The 19,745-nt window shown below is 43.1% G+C and overlaps 1 protein-coding gene across 2 annotated transcripts in view; it reads right to left on the bottom strand.

The window, feature by feature from the left end:
• LOC308126164 (serine/threonine-protein kinase D3-like) overlaps positions 1-19,745 on the bottom strand; it is a 39,903-nt gene that overhangs the window by 2,993 nt on the left and 17,165 nt on the right. The window contains exons 3-19 of one of the 2 annotated variants that reach the window (XR_013936418.1): positions 18,408-18,546; positions 15,153-15,284; positions 14,597-14,754; positions 11,443-11,632; positions 11,030-11,107; positions 10,046-10,229; positions 9,531-9,654; positions 9,213-9,290; positions 7,394-7,670; positions 5,677-5,729; positions 5,523-5,595; positions 5,315-5,421; positions 4,836-4,997; positions 4,217-4,315; positions 3,885-4,152; positions 2,757-2,842; positions 1,838-2,530 (exon numbers count right to left, since the gene is read on the bottom strand). Coding sequence is in view for 1 of the 2 variants with exons in the window: in XM_080490335.1 (XP_080346461.1) it covers positions 2,357-2,530; positions 2,757-2,842; positions 3,885-4,152; positions 4,217-4,315; positions 4,836-4,997; positions 5,315-5,421; positions 5,523-5,595; positions 5,677-5,729; positions 7,394-7,670; positions 9,213-9,290; positions 9,531-9,654; positions 10,046-10,229; positions 11,030-11,107; positions 11,443-11,632; positions 14,597-14,754; positions 15,153-15,284; positions 18,408-18,546 (2,382 nt within the window). In the remaining variant the exon portion in view is untranslated. Of the gene's footprint in view, positions 1-299; positions 2,531-2,756; positions 2,843-3,884; positions 4,153-4,216; positions 4,316-4,835; positions 4,998-5,314; positions 5,422-5,522; positions 5,596-5,676; positions 5,730-7,393; positions 7,671-9,212; positions 9,291-9,530; positions 9,655-10,045; positions 10,230-11,029; positions 11,108-11,442; positions 11,633-14,596; positions 14,755-15,152; positions 15,285-18,407; positions 18,547-19,745 lie in introns of those variants that run through there. The other variant, XM_080490335.1, reaches the window with a different exon arrangement.

Raw genomic sequence — 19,745 nt, 5'->3', positions numbered from 1 at the left:
AAGCGGCGAGCCGGCCGCTCGGCTCCGGTTACGCTCGGTGGGGCTGAGCAGAGGAGCAGCGATCGGGTTCAGGGTCCGGCTAATGAAACCATCGGTTCCAAACATCCGGCCGCTGCTCCTCTGATCCAGAACGAGGTTCTCCCGCCCTCGTCAACGCCTTTGAAAGATTTGTAGTCGTGTTCAGACTATATGTACTGTACGTTAAACGTATTTGTCATGAGATCGTTTCTCATTGGCAGAAAGTATTCAGCTCCCGTTGGCACAGATTTTTCAGACCCAAAGAACAACAAACGTGTCTTCACAGTTTCACTGTTAAGCTTTAATAATTTTCCAAAAAATACATCCACTTGACAAAACATTTCTTGTAAAAATATAAAAGGTAAATTCTCAGTTTGGAGTCGCTCAGGATGAACAGAAACACAAGGAGTTCACAAAGTTCGCAGCTTGATCCTCCGGTTTTCTTCCACAATCCGCCTCACATCCAGTCCTGTTGGTCTCAGAATGATCCTGAGATTATACAGCGGCGCAAAACACGAGCCGGATTGAAAAATGGGAGGTTTGTTAACGTGTTGGCGTCGTCGTCGTCCTTCAGTCCCTGCAGGTTCCTTAAAAGTCTAAATTTAGCTTCCATGAAGAGGAAAATCTCAGAAAGTCCTACAAACCTCAGAGACATGCTTCCTGTTTTCAGGAATGAAACATCCAGTAGTTGTAGTTGATTGTGTTAAATCTTTGGTTATTTACAATTTTAGCTTTTTTTTCCTTCGCCTCAAAACGAGAGATTTTTTTTAAAACCCAGAAATCTTAATGAAACGACGATGGTTTAAAACCAGCGACACTGAGTGCTTTTAATTTGTAAGATAAACGACCTTAGCCGTTTACACGACGACGTTTTCAAGTGAAAACAGGAAACTCTCCTTGCCTGTACTCGTTGTGTTAAAAGCACCTAGGGATGACTGTGTTGTGTGTCGTGCTATATAAATAAAGTTGAGTTGAATTGAACGGCACTGAAAGCGCAACTTTTTGAAAATGGCTCCCCAGGTTCAAGCGTTTTTTTAACTTGACACGTCGATGTAAACAAAGGAACCAGCTTTCTACCTGGATTTTGTCTTCTCATTCATTTATTTTGACGGGACACTGACGCCCAAACAATGCCATGAACGTCCACCAGGCTGCTGTGAAGGAGCCGGATTTAGCGCGTTTCCAGCTGTTGTGGGTTTCTTGTTGAACCAGGTTCAGTCTGGTTTCTGGACCATTGGACTGCATTTGCTCCGGTTAGAGACGTTCAGGCTGTGGACCTGACAAAGTTCAGCCTGGCTGACGACGAGCTTTTGGAATTCAACCAGGGTTTTCTAATGACTTTAACATAGTTTCTGACTTAGTTTTCAGTTTTCGAGTTTAGCCTGGATCTGGACTCCGTTTGAATAGTTTAGTCTGACGTGTCACTAGTTTTGAAGGGAGCTTAGATTCAGATAATGTTTGGACTGAGTTCAACCTGGTTTCTGTTGCTTTGTTTGGACCATTTTGACAGTGCTATAAAATGAGCTTAGCCTGAGCCCAGCTCAGTCTTAACCTGCTCTACGACTAGTTTCAGGGTTGAGTTCCTGAATAGCTCTTGGACTGAGATTAGACTACTTTTCAATGGCTTCAGATTAAACTGAAAGCCGACAAAACTCAGGATCTTCTGGGATTCTGGAGAAATCAGCACAAAGTGAATGGAACAGCTTAGTGTGGCTTCATTCTTACTTATTTCCTCCCGTTTTAAATCTGACATTATTGAGGTTATAAACTGAAAGTCCAACATGAAGATCTTTACAATGTGTTTCCAGCGATTTCTCACCTGAAAAACTGATTTATCGGATTCGTATGGAGCGTTTTCACGTGGCGCCTTGTTCCTCATGAAAAGAAGAAACAAGATAGAAAAAGTAAAAAGCCGCTGGGTTCTAGCAGGAGAACAAAGACTACAGAGAACACTGAAAAGCATGTTGACCATGAAATGTGTTTCTACTCATCCACGTTGCGTCAAGAACCTCGACGCCTCTCAGTTGTCTGAGACCCGAAGCTTCTAAAGAATACTGTGCCTGAGGTTGGTTTTTGAAGCGTCATCGCCGATTCATCCAGTCAGCGACTCTGGGCGTTGGTCTGTTCGCCACTTCTCACAGAATCACAGAGAAAGGATGGAACGTTAGTTTCCCGACCTGCACAGTCGCTGCGTCCCAACCCTAACCCTACATCCTTCATGAAAGCCCACAATCCGCAGACGCTTGTTGGGCGGAGGCTCGTCCTCCCGGCTGCGGCGGTATCCAGCGTATCCGCCCCCGACCCCACCCAAGGGGAGTGGTCAGCCAAACCACGGCCTCTAGGGGTCCTCCTCCATGTCGTCCAGGTTGGGCGACATGATGAAGTGGGTGGGGTAGTGCAGCCCCCGCTCGTCGGCGTACTCCTCCCAGCGGGCGTCGTCGCTCTCGTGGGTGATGTAGCGCTCGCCGCGCCGCGTCTCGAACTCCCTGAGGTCCAGCCAGGTGTGGTAATCCTGCAGGGCGGCGACAGACTCATCAAACTCAGAGAAAGCACAAGGGGAGCGGTTAAGGAACGACTCGGAGCTGGTTAATGTCTCACAAACATGTCCCTCTGCTGATAATAACTAATCATCATCATCATCATCCATCTTCTGTAAAGCTTCATCCTGAAAAAACAAACAGCTTTTCCACCTCAGGTATATAGTTCACATGTGAAGTGGAAGTGGAGGTGAAGAGTACCTGCAGCCAGGGGTGACTGAGCGTCTTCTCCACACTGTAGCGCTTCCTCATCTTCACCTGCAGCAGGTTGTTGATCAGGTCTTTGGCTGAGGAAACAAGAAACCACACAGCTTTTAATCTTAATCCGGAGCGATGGTTCTCATTTGTTCATTGTTTACAGGTCCTGTCTAGCCCCCTGTGGCGCTTCAGCTCCTCTTCCTTGAAGCTGAGTTTTTGATTTTATTTGCATTACAGGGATTTTCAAAAATGGTCGAATCTCTAAAAACAGCTGAAGCAAAGTAAAACTCCTGAGAACCATGATAGATTAAATAGCTACCACAAATAAATACATGAAAAACTATCAAACTAAAATGATTACATTTGCGAGTAAAGCAGTTTTTTTTTTCCAGGAAAAGAAAAAAACTGAACAAAAAGGGAAATAATGAAAAAAGAAAGGAAAAAAGAAAAAAGGGTGGAGTGTGAAAGGGAAAGAAAAATAAAGAAAATAAAAATGAAAACAGAAAAATAGAGAAAAACATAAGAAAAAAGGAAAAGGGAATAAGGAAAAGAAAGACAAATGGGGGAAAAATAGAAAATCATGATAGCATAGCTTAAAAACTGGAAACACTGAGCAGCTCAAATAGCAAAGATACATAAAACGGCTAACGGCCAGAATAAAAACTACAAATATAATAAAGAACATCTACTTGGTGGCTGAAGAACTTCATGAATGGATACGAATGGAAAGGAAATCACAAAAGCCATAAAGGTTTCTATTGGTCATAAAGGTTACAGACACTTGGTTCAGCATATTGTACTACATCCCATCTGGTAAGAAGTATTTTATTTACGTGTACGACAATGTACTTGAGTAGACAAGCAGAATTATGGTGGTTTAGCTTCTCTAGGCTTTAACATGTTGGTGTAGTTAATCTGGTTCTGGTTCTCTTACTGGTTCCAACTTCCTTCATGATTGAATTTAAAATATCAACAGCAACAATGTTCCTCACTGATTAAACTGATGTCAAAGTCCTCAGAGTGGAGGAGCTGCAGTTGAAGAAACATTAAGCCGATCCTCCTACTTCACTTCATCGTCTCATAAAGAACATTTGGGGTCGTAGTGACGCAGGAGCGTGACCTCAGCCTCACCGTCCTCGGAGATCTCCTTCCAGGGGTTGGGCGGGTACATGAAGGCGGCGTTCTGGATCTGGTCGTTGATGTCCTCCTCCTCGTTGAAGGGAAACGTTCCGCTCAGACTGACGTAGACGATGACGCCCACCGACCACATGTCCAGGGAGCGGTTGTAGCCTTTGCTGCGGAGCACCTCGGGGGCCAGGTAGGCCGGCGTGCCCACCACCGAGCGGCGGAACGACTTCTCGCCGATGATGCGGGCGAAGCCGAAGTCGCACAGCTTCACCTGTCGGACACGTTTGAGTCAGAGCGGGTCGCACGTCAGCGATGGTTCTCCAGGTGACTGTTACCTGAGGGAAAGGCTCGGCGGAAGCCAGCAGGACGTTCTCCGGCTTCAGGTCGCAGTGGACGATGTCTTTGAAGTGAAGATGTTTGAGCGCCACCAGGATCTGCAGAAGAAACACGAGTCATTCGAGTCCGGAACCTTCATGTTACCTGATGGACAAACTCAGTTTACGGCATTTAAAGTGGAAACGGACCATTTTTGTGTTTGAACAGCAACGTTTTGAAAACGACGATGAAACTCTGAAAATGATGCAGTTCGCATGTTGGGCCAGGAGTTGGCGCTGTTGGTTGTTTTTGTAATGACACCACACACACACACACACACACAGAGGATAATAAGCTATAAACATTAACGCGGGGAGAACACAGACATCCTACTGGACAAACGACCAAGTCGGATTGTTATTACAGTGACTGCCAAAATAAAAGTACCAAGTCCATGAGAATCTGGCACCTGATTGGACAAACCCCCCCCTGACTCGGGGTCTGTCTGTTCCTGGAGTTCAAACTAAACCAAGATGGCGGCTCAGTCACAAACCTTCTCTTGTTCACACAAAAGCAGTTTAGCGAAAAGTTACTGAGGCGCAACTGAAGGTTATCTCAGAACAAGCTCAACGCGCCGACCTGCGTGACCAGGAACTTGGTGAGGCGTTCAGGGAGCCGGCTCTTCTCGCTGGACAAGATCATCTCCAGCATGTCGCCGTGAAGCTTCTCCATGACCACGAACACCTGCTCCGGCGTCTCGAACATGCAGTCCAGGTTCACGATGCCCGGGTGGTGGAGGTTCTGCCAGAAACACAAGATTGAAACCGAATCACGTGGATCCTTATGACTCCTACGGAGGAGGAGCTGTTAGTTTCTCCTCCACGAGGAGATTCTTCAGTACAGACGATTCTGAACTGAACATTTCAGGATTGGTTCCAACGTTGGAGCATCAGAGCGTTTCCTTGAAGTTCCACCTTGAGTGCTGTTTTTAAAAACTTCAGTCTAAATGGAGGCCTCGATTTGGGCCCCATCACATCATAACTTGTGACTCCATGACATGTTAAAGCTCGGACCCTAACGTGGGTTTCAGGTTTCGTTGAAGGAGGGTCTCTTGGCACCTGAAGGATGGCCACCTCGTTCCTCAGCTGGCTCTCCTGCTTGGTGGGAAACCGCATCTTGTCGATGATTTTGATCGCCACATCTCTGCCCGTCTTTCTGTGTTTGCCTGGAAAACAAGAAAAAAAATAAATAAATAAGGGTTTTCGGGAGATTCCTCCGAGAGGATTTAAGATTGTGGAGGTCAGAGGAAGAAGAGGCACTCCTCACCTCCGTAAACAATCCCAAACTGCCCCGAGCCGAGGACCTCGTCAGCGAAGATCTGATACACCGAGCTGATATCCTGAAGGAGGAGCGGCGTGTTACCAACAGTCATGTGACCAACATGGAGGGGAACTTCATAGAACAAGATCGATGGACTCACCACGTTTTCTCGTATCTGGGAGTTGGACACTGATATGCTGATGTGGAGTTCTTCTGAGGACACACACACACACACACACACACACACACACACACACACACACACACACACACACACACACACACACACACACACACACACACACACACACACACACACACACACACACACACACTTATTTCTTCCCATTTTTAGGAATAAAAGCCAGTTTTGTTTCTTTAGGAGTGTGTGCCATGTGTACGTCCAGCCCGACCCCACAGAGCCGAGGCCGCACTGCGCAGCCAGGAAACTGATGAGCTGGCATCGATTTCAGATCACTGGGATTTCATCGGGTCACCCCCCCCCCCCACCCCCACCCCCACCCCGCCATTCATGTGATCAATACCTGCAGTCTGATGTGGGGAGGCAGCCCGGTGATATTCAGGTCAGCAGTCAGATCATCAATCAGGGAGTTTTACGTAACTTTATTGACACCGGGGTGTCCAGATCCACAGACGGCACTAATGCATTTGGCTGTGATTCTTTAATATCTACCTTTGATTAGATGGATGCAGGCGTTCGTTACTGCTCATACATGTTGAGCTCGTGTATCAGGATATCTAAACAGAGCAACTCAATATACATAACATGAAACTACTTTACGAGCGAAACACACTAACATAAAACACAACTTCCCTGAGAAAAGGTATAATATTATGTATTTGAATTATTTAATTCTTTATACACAAAATCATTGAAATGATTATTTTTTTTTTTTTTATCTTTTAATTGGTATTAAATTTGCAATATTTATTCATTTATTTATTTATTATGAAATGTTTTTTGATTTAAAACTTAAATTTTAAATAATTTCTAATAATTACATTTTTTTTAAATTACATTATAAATGTTTTCCACAAAATTTCCAAATAAACCGAGTGTAAATAAAATAAAAATGGCTGATCAGAGCTACAATGACCCTCAGTTAATCCCTCTGCTTGGTTTAGTAATACTTAACATCTGTTTTACCTTCACCAAGGAATAACTTAACCATAGAGATCTGAAGCGTCATACATCAGTTTGTATGCCTGCAGGTCATATTTTATATAACTTTATTGACAATAGTCGTTATGATTCCATCATGTTGTTATTTTTATGGTTTGAATCCGCCTCCTTTGGGATGTTTTGTCAGAGCTGCACTGTTGCCGTTTGTCACAGAGGTGATAGGAATAAGTCCCGTTACATCACCGGTGCATTAACTTATTGACGTGTGATGCTGCAATTTGATTGCAGGACAAAGTGGAGCATTAATTACTCAGCAGGTGGAAAACGTGGCCGACCGTGTCCTCAGAAGTGCCGACGTTTTATAACGAGACACGCCGTCTTCATTAACGGCTGCGTCGTGATTCGCGGAGGTGCGTTCAGGCGTTCAGATCAACCTGAGAACTCATTTTTTAGACACACGCTCATTTTTAACCCAAAATGAATCAGAGCAGAAAATCCTTTGAAATCCCTTCAATCAAGTTAAAATGTCGGCGCCTGTGTGTGTGTGTGTGTGTGTGTGTGTGTGTGTGTGTGTGTGTGTGTGTGTGTGTGTGTGTGTGTGTGTGTGTGTGTGTCCTCTGATGAAGTGGAGACCTGTGCAGGATGTACTCTGCCCTCGGCTCTGCTCTCACTCCTAAACTTTAACTTGAATAAAGCGAGCGGCGGTTAATAAATGTTGAGTGTCGGTACTCACTGCGGTCCTTCCTGTGACCCAGCCCGGCGCCCACGCTGGCCTTGGGCGTGACGGGCATCAGCGCCTGCCGGACGGCCTTCTCCCAGCTGAGGCCCACGTCGCGGCCCACGCCGGAGGCCCCGAGGACGGGGTTCGGGTGCGGGCCTCCGTGGTCCTCACCGACGTAGTACACCATGCTGGCTGTGATGACCTCGAAGCAGTGCTGGTTGCTGCCCTGCGGCAGGCTGCCGAAGTCCTGCGCCGGCTCCACCTGCAGGATCTCCGACAGGGGGATCTCCTACGATCGGAGAGAAGGGTGAGGACGGCCTCCGGTCTGAAGACGACATTCAGGCCACTTGTCCTCTTTTTGCCAAACTGACACACTCTTTCGCTTCCAGTGTTTGAAACTTCCTTTCCGTCCCTCCCTCCAGCGTGCGCTCCCCTCCTCCACCAACCGGCCACATCAAACACGTAGAAACCAAGAAAGATCGGCCCGCTGGTGCAGTCAAGCCCCTCAGAATCACCCCCAACAAACTCTTTCCAAAAACCACAGCATCTTTTCATCCTGTGATTTAAAGGCAGGAAATGCTTCAGAAGCTCGGGCCGCTCGGCATCGTGGGCCGCGAGCCGGACGGACCAAAACGCCCCCCCACCCTCCACACTGGCTTTCCTCTTCAAAGAAACACTTTGAGCCAAAGGTCAATGAGATAAAAGGACATGGAGGGTGTGTGTGTGTGTGTGTGTGTGTGTGTGTGTGTGTGTGTGTGTGTGTGTGTGTGTGTGTGTGTGTGTGTGTGTGTGTGTGTGTGTGTGTGTGTGTGTGTGTGTGTGTGTGTGTGTTTGGGTTGTGACCTGGAGTCAGTTGTCAGGCAGTTCAAGGAAACCAAATTCAATGAAATAGGTACAAAAGTAAAAGTGAGGAAATCTGATCAAATTTGTTTGATTATCCAAGAAAAACACTGAAGTTAAAAAAAAAAAAAGATTGAAAGAATTTTGTAGATGTGTGAAAAGTTTAATAATAAATCAAGGAAATTTCAAAAGTAGCCTCAAATAAAAAAAAATGACCAGTGACAACAGCTACAACAGCTACAACAGCTACAACAGCTACAACAGCTAAATCTAAAGCTAAGACAACTAAAATGACTTTAAAAAACACAAAAATAAAGATAATAAAGTGTCTGATGTTCTAAAGTGTCACCATGACACATCACATGTTTATTTTAAAGTAAAAAATTGCAGCTCCAGACAAAATGTATTTGGTTCAAAGTTGTGGCTCCTTTGTTCATGACGGTTGCAGACTCCTGGTCAAACTTTTACATTCAGATGGTGACTTTTGTATTGAAGTCGTAGCTTTTTTGTTTTAAGGTGAACTTTCTGGGACTCCATACTTAAAAATAAAAATGTCTGAAACAAAGAAATGAATGTGCGAGAAATACTTTATACGCTATGTTGATAGTTTCACATTTGAATCTTTTCCTCTGAAAGAAAAACGGATCATCAGAGACGATCTGCTGCACTGTGATTTATGTCTTTGGACCTAAAAAACCCTGATAATTTAGCATTTGGTGTGTGGTTATAAAACACTGTGTGTATATTTCACATCCTTTCCTGTCTGTGAAGGTGTCCACAGACTGTAATCACTCTATTGTCTGTGATGCTGACAGTTTTTAATCAGTTTATAGACAGACGGTGACATGTGCTGGCGTCTCATAAGCTGCATATTGTGTTTGTGCACGAATACGACCCCCCCGCCACCCCCCTTCCCCCCCCGCCACCCCCCCTACACAGCTTTGTTCAGTCGAGCGTCTGAAACCAGATCCGCTCTGACTGGGTCTCCTACCTTGTAATACCTGGCTCCACTTTCATTCTGAAAGAGTGTCAGACTCTTGGTGTCCAGCCTCCAGTAGTGCCGCTTCCTCTGGAAACGTGAAAAAAGCTCATCAGAAAGGCTGAAATCCAACTTTTAATCACACAGACAAACTCTGATGAGGCGAGTTCACCCGGGTCGTATCACAGCTTGGTGTGTGCTCCAATGCAAACTGCAGCCGGGGCCCCAGAAATACTGTGTGTGTGTGTGTGTGTGTGTGTGTGTGTGTGTGTGTGTGCGTGTGCGTGTGCGTGTGCGTGTGCGTGTGCGTGTGCGTGCGTGCGACCTCACCAGATTGTCCCGGCTGGTGTAATGCACCATCCAGCCCTCTTTAACCACGGCGGAGCTTTTCCTCTTGGTGTGTTTGATGGACTGAACCACTCTCATCAGGGGGATGTTGCTGCTGGTGGAGGGGCTGCACAGCAGGGGACCATTTCAGCACAACAAGCCCAATTAATAACTTGGTTGATTGAGACATTGATTATTGAAACACTCAAACTGTCATTGGTGAATGAATACATGACGAATAAGCCATTTTCAAGATAAATAAAACTGTAAAATGCTTTGACAAGAACATACGTGTGATGACCTGTCGTGTAGCTACGAGATAAAAGAAAACAACTGTTTTGTTTTTTTTGTCGTGAACACAACTAAACTTGCTGAGTCAGTTAAAATAGGCTAAAAAGCTTCAGACTGCTGTCTGGATTGGACTGCCTCTGATTTAAAGACTTCACTGTTGCATATCATAGACATAAAACTGAGTGTCGTCTGCAAACAGGCGAAGTATAAAAAGTTATGGCGTTCACCTGATGGCCCGGACCGTCTCGTCGTCTCTCTCGCCGTCCGTGCCGGGACCCTCGGCAAAAAACAGCTTGTCGCCGGCGGCTGACGACTCGTCCTGGTCGTCCACGCTTTGGCCTCCGTCGCTGTTCACGTCACAGCTGTCGACCTCCATAGTCGCCTCAGAGTCCAGGCTGGGACTGGCCGGCTCTGCAGAGACAGACAAAAAACTGATTTTAAAGAGATTTGAATTCAATTATGCTGCAGTTCTTCTGTTGGCCACCAGGTGCTGACTAATTTAAATTAACTTGAAATTAGGTTTTTAGAATATATTATACACAGTTAAAATATCGAGAAAAAAATCCTTGGAAAAGTTTTTAAATTTTTAAAAAAAAATTAAGAAAAATTAAGACATGAAGACATTTAACTATAATTTTTTTTTATGGTGGACCATTGGTGTTTACCAGTATAGAAAATACAATAACAATTTTAAATTAATTAATTAAACAAAATTAAATAAAATTAATACTGTTTACTGCAACTATTATTTGAAGTTTGTGAGACTTTATAAAGCAACTCACCTCTTTTTGTTTATATTTAGAATATGTAGAGTAAACCTTTAATTAATCTTTTTTATTTCTGTTATAAAGATTTTAAAGAAATTGAGCACAGAAAGATTGAAGTTTAAATCAATTAAATGAAAATAAATTCAAAACATGTTTTATAAAATGATTCTAAAATAAAAAATAAAATAAAAAAATATTATATTATATTACATCAAATGATAAAGTAAAAATCAGTTTTTGATGTTCTTGCTTTAATTTGTAGATCGTTATCAATTAAAGGGATTTAATTGAGATTATTTGTGGCTTCACTGTATTTTATTTCTTTAAAAATTTGCTGTTCGTTATCTTGTTTGGTTTTCTGAATGATATTCTCAAATTATAGTGCTTAAATTCATCTTTTTAAAAAGTGTTAAATAAATGATATTACCATCGTGACGTACTCACCTCCATTAAAGTCGACCTCTCCGAGGCAGTCTCGAGGTACTTTGGCCGCGCATCGCTTATGGCAGTTAAATTTACAATCTGAAGACAAAGACAATTCAGAAAGTTGAATGTTTCATTCATAACTGTGTGTGTCTTTGGTTTCAAAACATAAAAACAACCAAAAGCACCAACTTGTGGCCCAGCACGCAAACAAATGTCTTTGGCCCAAACACTGTTTTCATAACATTGCTGTGTAAACGCAAAACCTTTCTGAAACGAAACCATAAAAATGGGGCGTTTTATCTTGGAACGTTGTGTAAACAGAACCTAATTCCAGGAAAATGAACTCATAAAACAAGAAACCCAAACATTCCCCCCTCTGGCTCTGACGCGGCCATTTGGGTTTATTGTGGGACACTTTTCTGCGCCGTCACCTTTGCACTGCAGCCCCTGGCGGAAGAGGCCCTTCAGCAGGCGCTTGCAGTACTGGCAGATGGTGGGTCGAGTGTACGTGTGCACGGAGAAGGTGTGCGGCACTTTGACCCGGCCCAGGACCATCTTCTCCATCCAGATGGGACGGCCGCTCAGCAGGGAGTTACGCTTACCGGCACTCAGCAGGGGGCGCTGCAAGCGACAGAGATGGAGAAAGACAGATTTATATAATTTTTTCACACTTTTCTCTTTTAATGATTGTCCTTGTTGCAGCAATAAGGATTTAAACCTTACAGTGAGGGCCCGTTTACATGACAACAGTTCAAATTAAAACGGTTTGTTTTTTTGTGTTTTAGTTTTACAAAATGTTTGTGTTGCTTGCTGACATACTTGCACACTTAAAAATCCATTGATTACTCCTGCTAACTGCTGTTTTATGACCGTGTTTACTTGTGATTATTTCTGTTTATCGCTACCACCGACGTACAAAATGGCAACTCAACGATTTATGACATCACTTTGTCCCTTTGGGTGAAAATATTTAATATAGGGCTCCACACACACCCGAGTACTTCTGCCATCAGGGCAGTTCACATCGCTCCACATCGCTCCACATCGCTCCACATCGCTCCAGATCAAGACGAAGTTTGTGCTCACATGCATAGTCGGGCTCTATACCAGAGAGTTGTGCAGAGTCGCCAAACTACGGGAAGCTCGGGCTGTCATACCGCCCTGTCACAGACCCTAACCATCAAGAACACAATGCGAATGCTGTTCGCTCTAATATGCATGAAAACGCGTCACAACTAATCAACATCCTCAGTTCAAACTTCACAAATCGAGGTGATTCTTGATTCATTGCTGCTAAAAACATCCACGGATATCAAGAATGTGACGTCCTGTTAAGAACCCTATTCAGATGAATTACATGATCACATGACGAGGAAATGATATTCGTAACACGTCGTGCCTATGTGTGAACCCAGCATTACTACAGTGACTGTCAACTATAGAACTACCAAGCGGTAAGAGAATATGGACTGGGAGTCACGACACTCTGGAGGAAACATTGTTCTGATTGTTTATCTACTTGCATAGGTGTAGAAGAACTATTTACTATGGTCGTGGTGCGCATGTGCAGTGAGCATCGTTTCCGATGTCTGCATGGAGATGAAGCCCTTTCAAAAAGTTGTGTTTTCCCTTGTTTCCACAGAGACGGGGTTAAGGCGTCCACCTTGGGAGCTTTTTTAAAAAGTTGTGATTTCAGAGGCTCCGGGCACCATTGCCATGTAAACAAGGCCTGAGAGTAAAAACTTAACCCAAAGTCCCAACACAGTTTTTTCTTTCATTCAACCTAATTGGTATGAACCAGATATTGTTTACACCATGAAAAACACTATTACAGTTACTTGTGACTTTAACGTTGAAGTTGATTTATGAGTTAAAGCAACACGTAAGTAATGCTAAAATTACCTGTAACTGTCTTCTTCAAACAAAAAGTGGATTTATGAACTTTTGATGAAAAGAAGCAGCAACAAAATAGTTGAAAACAAACGTGAGCTAATCTTTTATGGAGGCTGCTAATGCTAAACACAACTACTATGCATACAGGCTAATGCTAATGCTAGTTGCTCCCCCTCCAGTAAGGAGGTCAGAGAAATAGAAGCGTAACAAGCAAAGTGAACCTCTTTTACCTGTAATTAGTACGTAGGTTGTAAATATTTATCCTTTCACAAACATTTTGGATGGGAAGTACCTCTATTATGGGATTTATCACTACATATCACTCACAAGAAGGATTTTAGCGGTTGATACTTTGGACTGAAAACCTTCCATGCAGGTGGCTTATCAAACTGTTCAGAGCTAATTCAGCTGCATTGTGTCACATGTTTCCTGCAGCTTTACGGACGGCCACACATAAAGCTGCACTTTGCACAAGGACATTTATTGTTCTCATTAAGTGAACAGATTCCATCTGTGCTGTGTTTTCACGACGCGGGAACAAATCTGTGAATTTCACGTCTCGGCTGAACCTCCTGAACCCAGACTGTTCGTTCACCTGACCAACTTTTAAAAAAAAAACATGAGATGAAACATATATTCAATTTAATTAAATTAAACTTTATTTATATAGCACCAAATACAACACTGTCCTTTCAGGAAGAAACCTTTGCAGAATCAAACTCAGAGGTGCTTTCTGCTATTCCGGTTGGAGTGAGGAAAGAGGAGGGATTCAAATCCTTAATGTTATATATTTTAACAGTTTGCATCTATGGACATATAGTTAATCTATTTCCTAATATTTGTCAACTTTTGGCATAAAAATGAATATCAATTTTTTTTTCTCATCAAATTCCCTAAAGCAGTGTCCATTGTGTCCCCGGCCAGCTCAGTTGGTAGAACATGAGCCTCACAATCTCAAGGCAGTGGGTTCATGTCCCACGCCGGGCGCCACCTTCCCGTGGGCTCACCGGGAAAGGTTCTTAATGGGTGCAATGTGAACAGGGTGACGGTGCTCAGACTGCATTGTGCTAGATGGAGTGTCCATTGTCTGATGGCTCATAATGCACTGGAGGGAGGTGTCCTAAATGACCATCCAATAGGATTCCTGGGACTTGGTAAACCCCGCCCCCACCACTGGGATGTATATTTAGCTGGAGAAGCCTATTGGTTGTCTCTTTATGTATTACGCATTCAATATTCCCAAAAATAATACTTGCCCCGGGTATATAATTATGCAAATGCAAAAACACACACACACACACACACACACACACACACACACACACACACACACACACACACACACACACACACACACACGCACACACACACACACACACACACACACACACACACACACAGTGTGCTGATGCAAGCTGAAGTGTGTTAGTTCCAGTGAATCCCACTACAACTGTACTTCAACAGGATGGAAAATCCAGTGGTTTGCCTGCAGCTATGAGAGGGTGTGTGTGTGTGTGTGTGTGTGTGTGTGTGTGTGTGTGTGTGTGTGTGTGTGTGTGTGTGTGTGTGTGTGTGTGTCTTGATCAGCTTTTCCTCAGTAACGTTGTGTGCGTATGTTTACCATTGTACTTCCCTGTTAATTTCTCGTCATCAGGTGAAGAAGAGTTCCCGTGTGTTCGGACGTGAACTCACCTCCTCCTGCGGCATCGGGACCAACTCTGTGGACGGAGGACGAGCGACGGACATGACGGCGCCCGGCAGCGAGACGTTGGACAGGCGTCTCTTTCTCACCCCGCTGCAGTTGTTGGGGATCTTGAACGCACACCGTTTGTGGTAGTTCAGTCCGCATCCTGCGGGGGTGGGGTGGGGTGGGGTGGGGGGGGCACAATAAGAACAATGTTTCCTCCAGAGTGTCATGACTCAGTCCATATTCTCCTGGACTTGGTAGTTTGATAGTTGTCAGTCATCGTAATAACGATCCAACTTGGTGGAACGTCCGTGTACTTGCCATTGGAATTGTTTATATTTTTTTATATTATATTATATTTTGTTCTGGCCGCTTGTGGGTGTGGTGTAAATACAACCAACAACCTTAACTTGTGGCCTGGCATGCAAGCGACATAGTTTTCAGGGTTTCTGCTGTTTTCACGTAAACGGAGATCTTTTTCCAAACGTTGCCTTGTAGAAGCAAAACGTTTCTGAAACGAAAACACGAGTGTGATGCGTTTTCACTTGAGCATCACCTCACCTTCACATTTGAGGCCTTGTCGTACGAGTCCCCATAGCATCTCCCCGCAGTCGTCGCAGAAGGCCGGCGCCTTGTAGGAGTGTACGTACAGAGTGTGAGGTCGGATCTGGAAGTCTTCCTCTGTGGCCAGAGCTGAGGGAGACAAATACGAAGTCAGGCATCGGACATGCCGGTAGCGCTCTGTACTGCTGGGCGTGTTCTCGTTCGTCCAGTGAGGATCCATCTCAAAGTGACTGAATCAGGTCAACTGGACTCGGTCATAGGTCATGAAGGTGTTTCGTGCTTTATCCAACTGGCTTCATCAGTTGATGCTGTTTCCTTTGAACTAGCTACCGAAATGGTGGAGCTGAGATACGTTAACTGTTTGAGTGTCACCAAAGCTTCATATATTGGCGGTCTATGGTTTCTTGTGTCGTTTACGAAAGATCCCTCAGAAAATAGCAGATTTCAGGAACAGCCTGCGATTCGACCAGGGATCAAGCTCCACACTGAGTCCTTTTGTCCGTTAACTTTAGAAACCGCAAAGCATCAACATCTGAAACTGTTGGTAACAAACCCCAAAAAGAGTTTGACTCCCTGAACTCATCATAATTTAGTTACCCTGGCGAGCCAGGTCAAAGGAACTGATGAAGACAATCAGATAAAGGGCTAAACGTCTTTCAAGACAGAAGACTAAGGCCACCTGACTTGTTTCAGATCCGCTACCTGCGTTATCCAGACTAACCTCGGTGGTCCTGAGGTGGTCATGGTTGTGTGCCTCAGACCAGTTCTACTTCTTTGCTCTACAGTATTATCACCACTCTATCCATATTGCCCATTTAAATCTGACCTCAATTAAGTAGTGATCAGCACACTGGCTGCAGTGGTTAACATTCTCCCTCCAAGTTCAATTGGCGAGTTTGTAAGTTACAATTACTATTTAACTTACAATGTAATTGTAAGCGTAGCCTTTCTGTGTGGAGTTTCCATGTTCTCCCTGTGTGTGTTGGGTTTCCCCCCACAGTCCAAAAAGCATACACCGATCCCTGAGCGCTATGCTATGGCCTACCGATGGGTCAATTCCATGAAGAAAATTCCCCAAAGGGATTAATAAACATAAGATTCTTAATTCCTTTGGGTAAATTCCAGTTGTGGGGGTAACTTTACTTTTGACTGGAAGATCGTAATGTCATTATTTAGCTCTGGTCCACTGACCGTCCACTAAAGATTCTGTCATCTGATTCTTTGTGAACAATCAAACTAAGGCACACACAACAACAAACCCTGAATTATTCTGAGTAAATAGCCCGAAATCTATTTAGAAGTAGTAGAAATAGCCTGAAACCATCAAAACATTTCAAGAGAGATCTGACTGACAGCATCCAACATATTTAAAATAACTTCTGGGCAACCCCACTCCAGGTTGAGATTGAGGTTTGCAATTATTTCCCAAGAGGAAGAAATTTCCAGCGAGGGTCATGAGCGTGTGTTGATTAACTCTTTGCCCAATGGCCACACTGCCCATCTCTGGATGGTTTAGTGGGATCCTCAGATCAGACTATCCAGGGTGAAGGAAAACAACAGTAGATAACTGTGTCATCTGCATAGAGGCAATACCCAGAATCTGATATACTCTGACAGAGATTAATCGCATCTACCGTAAACAACACGGGTCCCAGTGATGAACCCTGGGGAACACCCTTCCATGTTTAACTTGTGCTCCACGGATGTACACTCAGTATTACATACATATCGTCTCATTCATACTGACCAGTCAGCGCTGTTAAAGGCTTCAGAATTGTAAGAATTCATTTATTTGACAAGAATGTGTGTAGAAAAAGCACAATTACTCAAAAAAAAGTCAATAAACAAAATTATGACCAATTTGAGACTAAAGTTGCCTCAATCTGTTGTATAGTTTTATTGCACTTGAATTTGCACCTCATAATTTTATGACGTAAAAGAGATTATTGCAATTATTGATTTAGTTTGTGGACAATTGTTTTTGGTTTGTTTTCAATTTCATTTAACGTATCTAATTATACTCTCATCGCTTAAAATTATTTTAACTTTCATTGAATTCACTCAACTTAGTCCAACAGATTTTACCGAAGAAAACCACGACCTTAAGAACAGATTTTGAGTCATTTTCAAAAAGTCTTGCAACCAGCTCATGATCACACGTCTGTTGACAAGCTCACAGAGACACTGAACCTGCAGAGCTCTGCAGGGTTTCAGCAGTACAGTCAGACGGAGGAGGAGGAGGAAGTGGTCGTGGGTTCGTACACGATGTGGTTCAGGTTGTTTTTCATCCTCCTGAGTAATATAAACCCGCCGCTGCCGCTCTGCATCTGTACAGTCGGCCCTGCTTGAGGCGTCAGCCTGAGTGACGATCCCATACAAAATATTGTGATTTAGAGGGGGCAAATCCAGGGTGACCCGGGGTGAACCCCTGGTGGAGGAAACAAGGTCTGACGGTTTGGTTCATTTTCCCGCCTGTGGATCAGTGGAAGTGTGGAAGCTAACTGACCTTCAGTACGTAGGCGCTATGCAAAGATTCCCTCCAAACGAGACGCGTGTTCGAAAACTTCACTGCAAACATTTTACGATAAGTAATCAAAACACGTGAATACTTGGAACCAAGCTGTACTTTGGTCACCTCATTACAGGTGGGTTCATTAGATTAGCCTGAGGCTATTTTGAGCTAAAAGTTTTAATCAACCTTCAACTTTCACATGAGATTTAACTAGTTTTAGCTGCTTTTTCCGACGGTTTGCAGGTTTAGCTCCTTTTTTTTTTATTTTTAATCTTTGGGTAGTTTTCGGTGACTTTTTGACAGGTTTCTTTAGGCTGATTTCAAATAGTTCTCACCCTTTAGGCTACTTTTAAATAAAAAAAGAGAAATGTGTTTGTGAAAAGGGAAAAACTTTAAATAGTTCCTAAATATAGTGTTGAAATTGAAAATGTGTTGTATGTCACTTTTCTAAATGTTTATATAATCTTAAATAACGTTGGTTTTGGTTGAACCTTGTTTTTTGACTATTTGAGTGGATTTACACGGTCCGGGTCAAAATGACCCGCAACATAACCAATGTAATTTTTTTTCAACATAATACAAGGGTTAAGTGGGTTTCAGGTTAGTTGTAGACAACTTGTCAACAGGTTTCAGGGCTAATTTGAGAATTTTAGGATAATTTTACTTGCCTACTCTGTTATCACAGGGAAAAAAATAATCATGTGAAAAATAACACGTGAATATAAAAAGCAAGCGCTTACCGGAGAGCACCACCTCGACCAGGTCGCCCTCGTGTATCTCCTCCGCTGACGTCAGCCGCTGCAGGATGTTGTCCGAGTTCAGGTCGTGACGGAAGAGAAGGATCTTATCGTACATCCCGAAAAATCCACATTCAGGGAACTAAGGAGAACGACGACAAGGAGTTTTTTACCAAAATAAAGCAGCGGATGGCATAGCACAGTTATAGTTACGACACGGATCCAAACACCAGCAACAGTTGTGCAACCAGACGAGCCTGAGCAGCGCTTACTAGATATAAACAAACTGAATATCAAACATTAACAAATTAAAAAAAAAAAAAGTTTTCTGCTTTTCTGTCGGTTCCATGTAAACACTGCCGTTTTTACTTCATGCTGTTATGTAAACAGGGTCTCAGAGAAATACCAAAAATAACGGAAGAGCTGTGGTAACTTCTTCTAAATCCACTATGAAAACAACTAACTTATTTAAGATGTTTTAAAACCAGTTTATATCTGCTCAGTCCTAAATCTCTCCTACATCACACTCAGAAACCAGAACAAAAGGTGTTGAAACCAGACTGACCCAATTTAAAGACCAAATCTAAAACCAGGTCTAAGTTTATTCAAACCTCCTCACAAGCCGAGTCGATGAAACAGTCCAACATCCACTCACAACCAGCTCAACATTGAGTCTCAAAAACTCATTTAACATTTAAAAGTAGTTGCTGTCTGAAACTTGTAACTCGTCCAGCTTGAAGTTTAAAACTGAAAATGAAACCAAGAGTGAAGTTTGTCTTTTTTTGCTCTTGTTTTGGTAATTTTATTTTATCTTTTATTCTGTGAAAAACTAAATGTGTGAATCAATGCTGCAGTGCAAAAGTGTTATTTAGTGCATCTTTCATGTTCTTATGTGTACAAAATCTGTAATATTTGCTTAATCTCTATGTGTATAAAAATCCATGTTCTTTTTTATATTTAGCCTTTTTTTTTGGTGTGAAATCTACATTTTCTTTCTATCATTACTTATAAGACATAAGATCTCCCTGTTTGTATGGATAAATATAATTTTTGTCAGATGTGTATACATGAATCAACATTATCTGTATATCCAAGTTCAAAATCGTAGATTTTTTTGTTTCATCTTCTTATCGACAATCCCTTTGTTCTGCAATTTCTGCTTCATTCACACGTCATTTTTTGGGTTTTACACAATAAAGTGTCAAACTCTTTTTATGTCATTTTTCTTCAGCTTCATGAGTAAAACTTTTTTTGTGTCACTTTTGTGAAATATCTTCTGGAAAAAAAAAAAAAAAAAAAAAGAGCACAAAAGCTTTTCCAGCAGCGAAACCTCCATTTGTT

Source organism: Lipophrys pholis (genome assembly GCF_963383615.2).
Source record: "Lipophrys pholis genome assembly, chromosome: 21".
Lineage (NCBI taxonomy): Eukaryota > Metazoa > Chordata > Actinopteri > Blenniiformes > Blenniidae > Lipophrys > Lipophrys pholis.
Note: the sequence above shows the minus strand (reverse complement) of the source record. Positions and strands in the feature narration are given on the sequence as shown.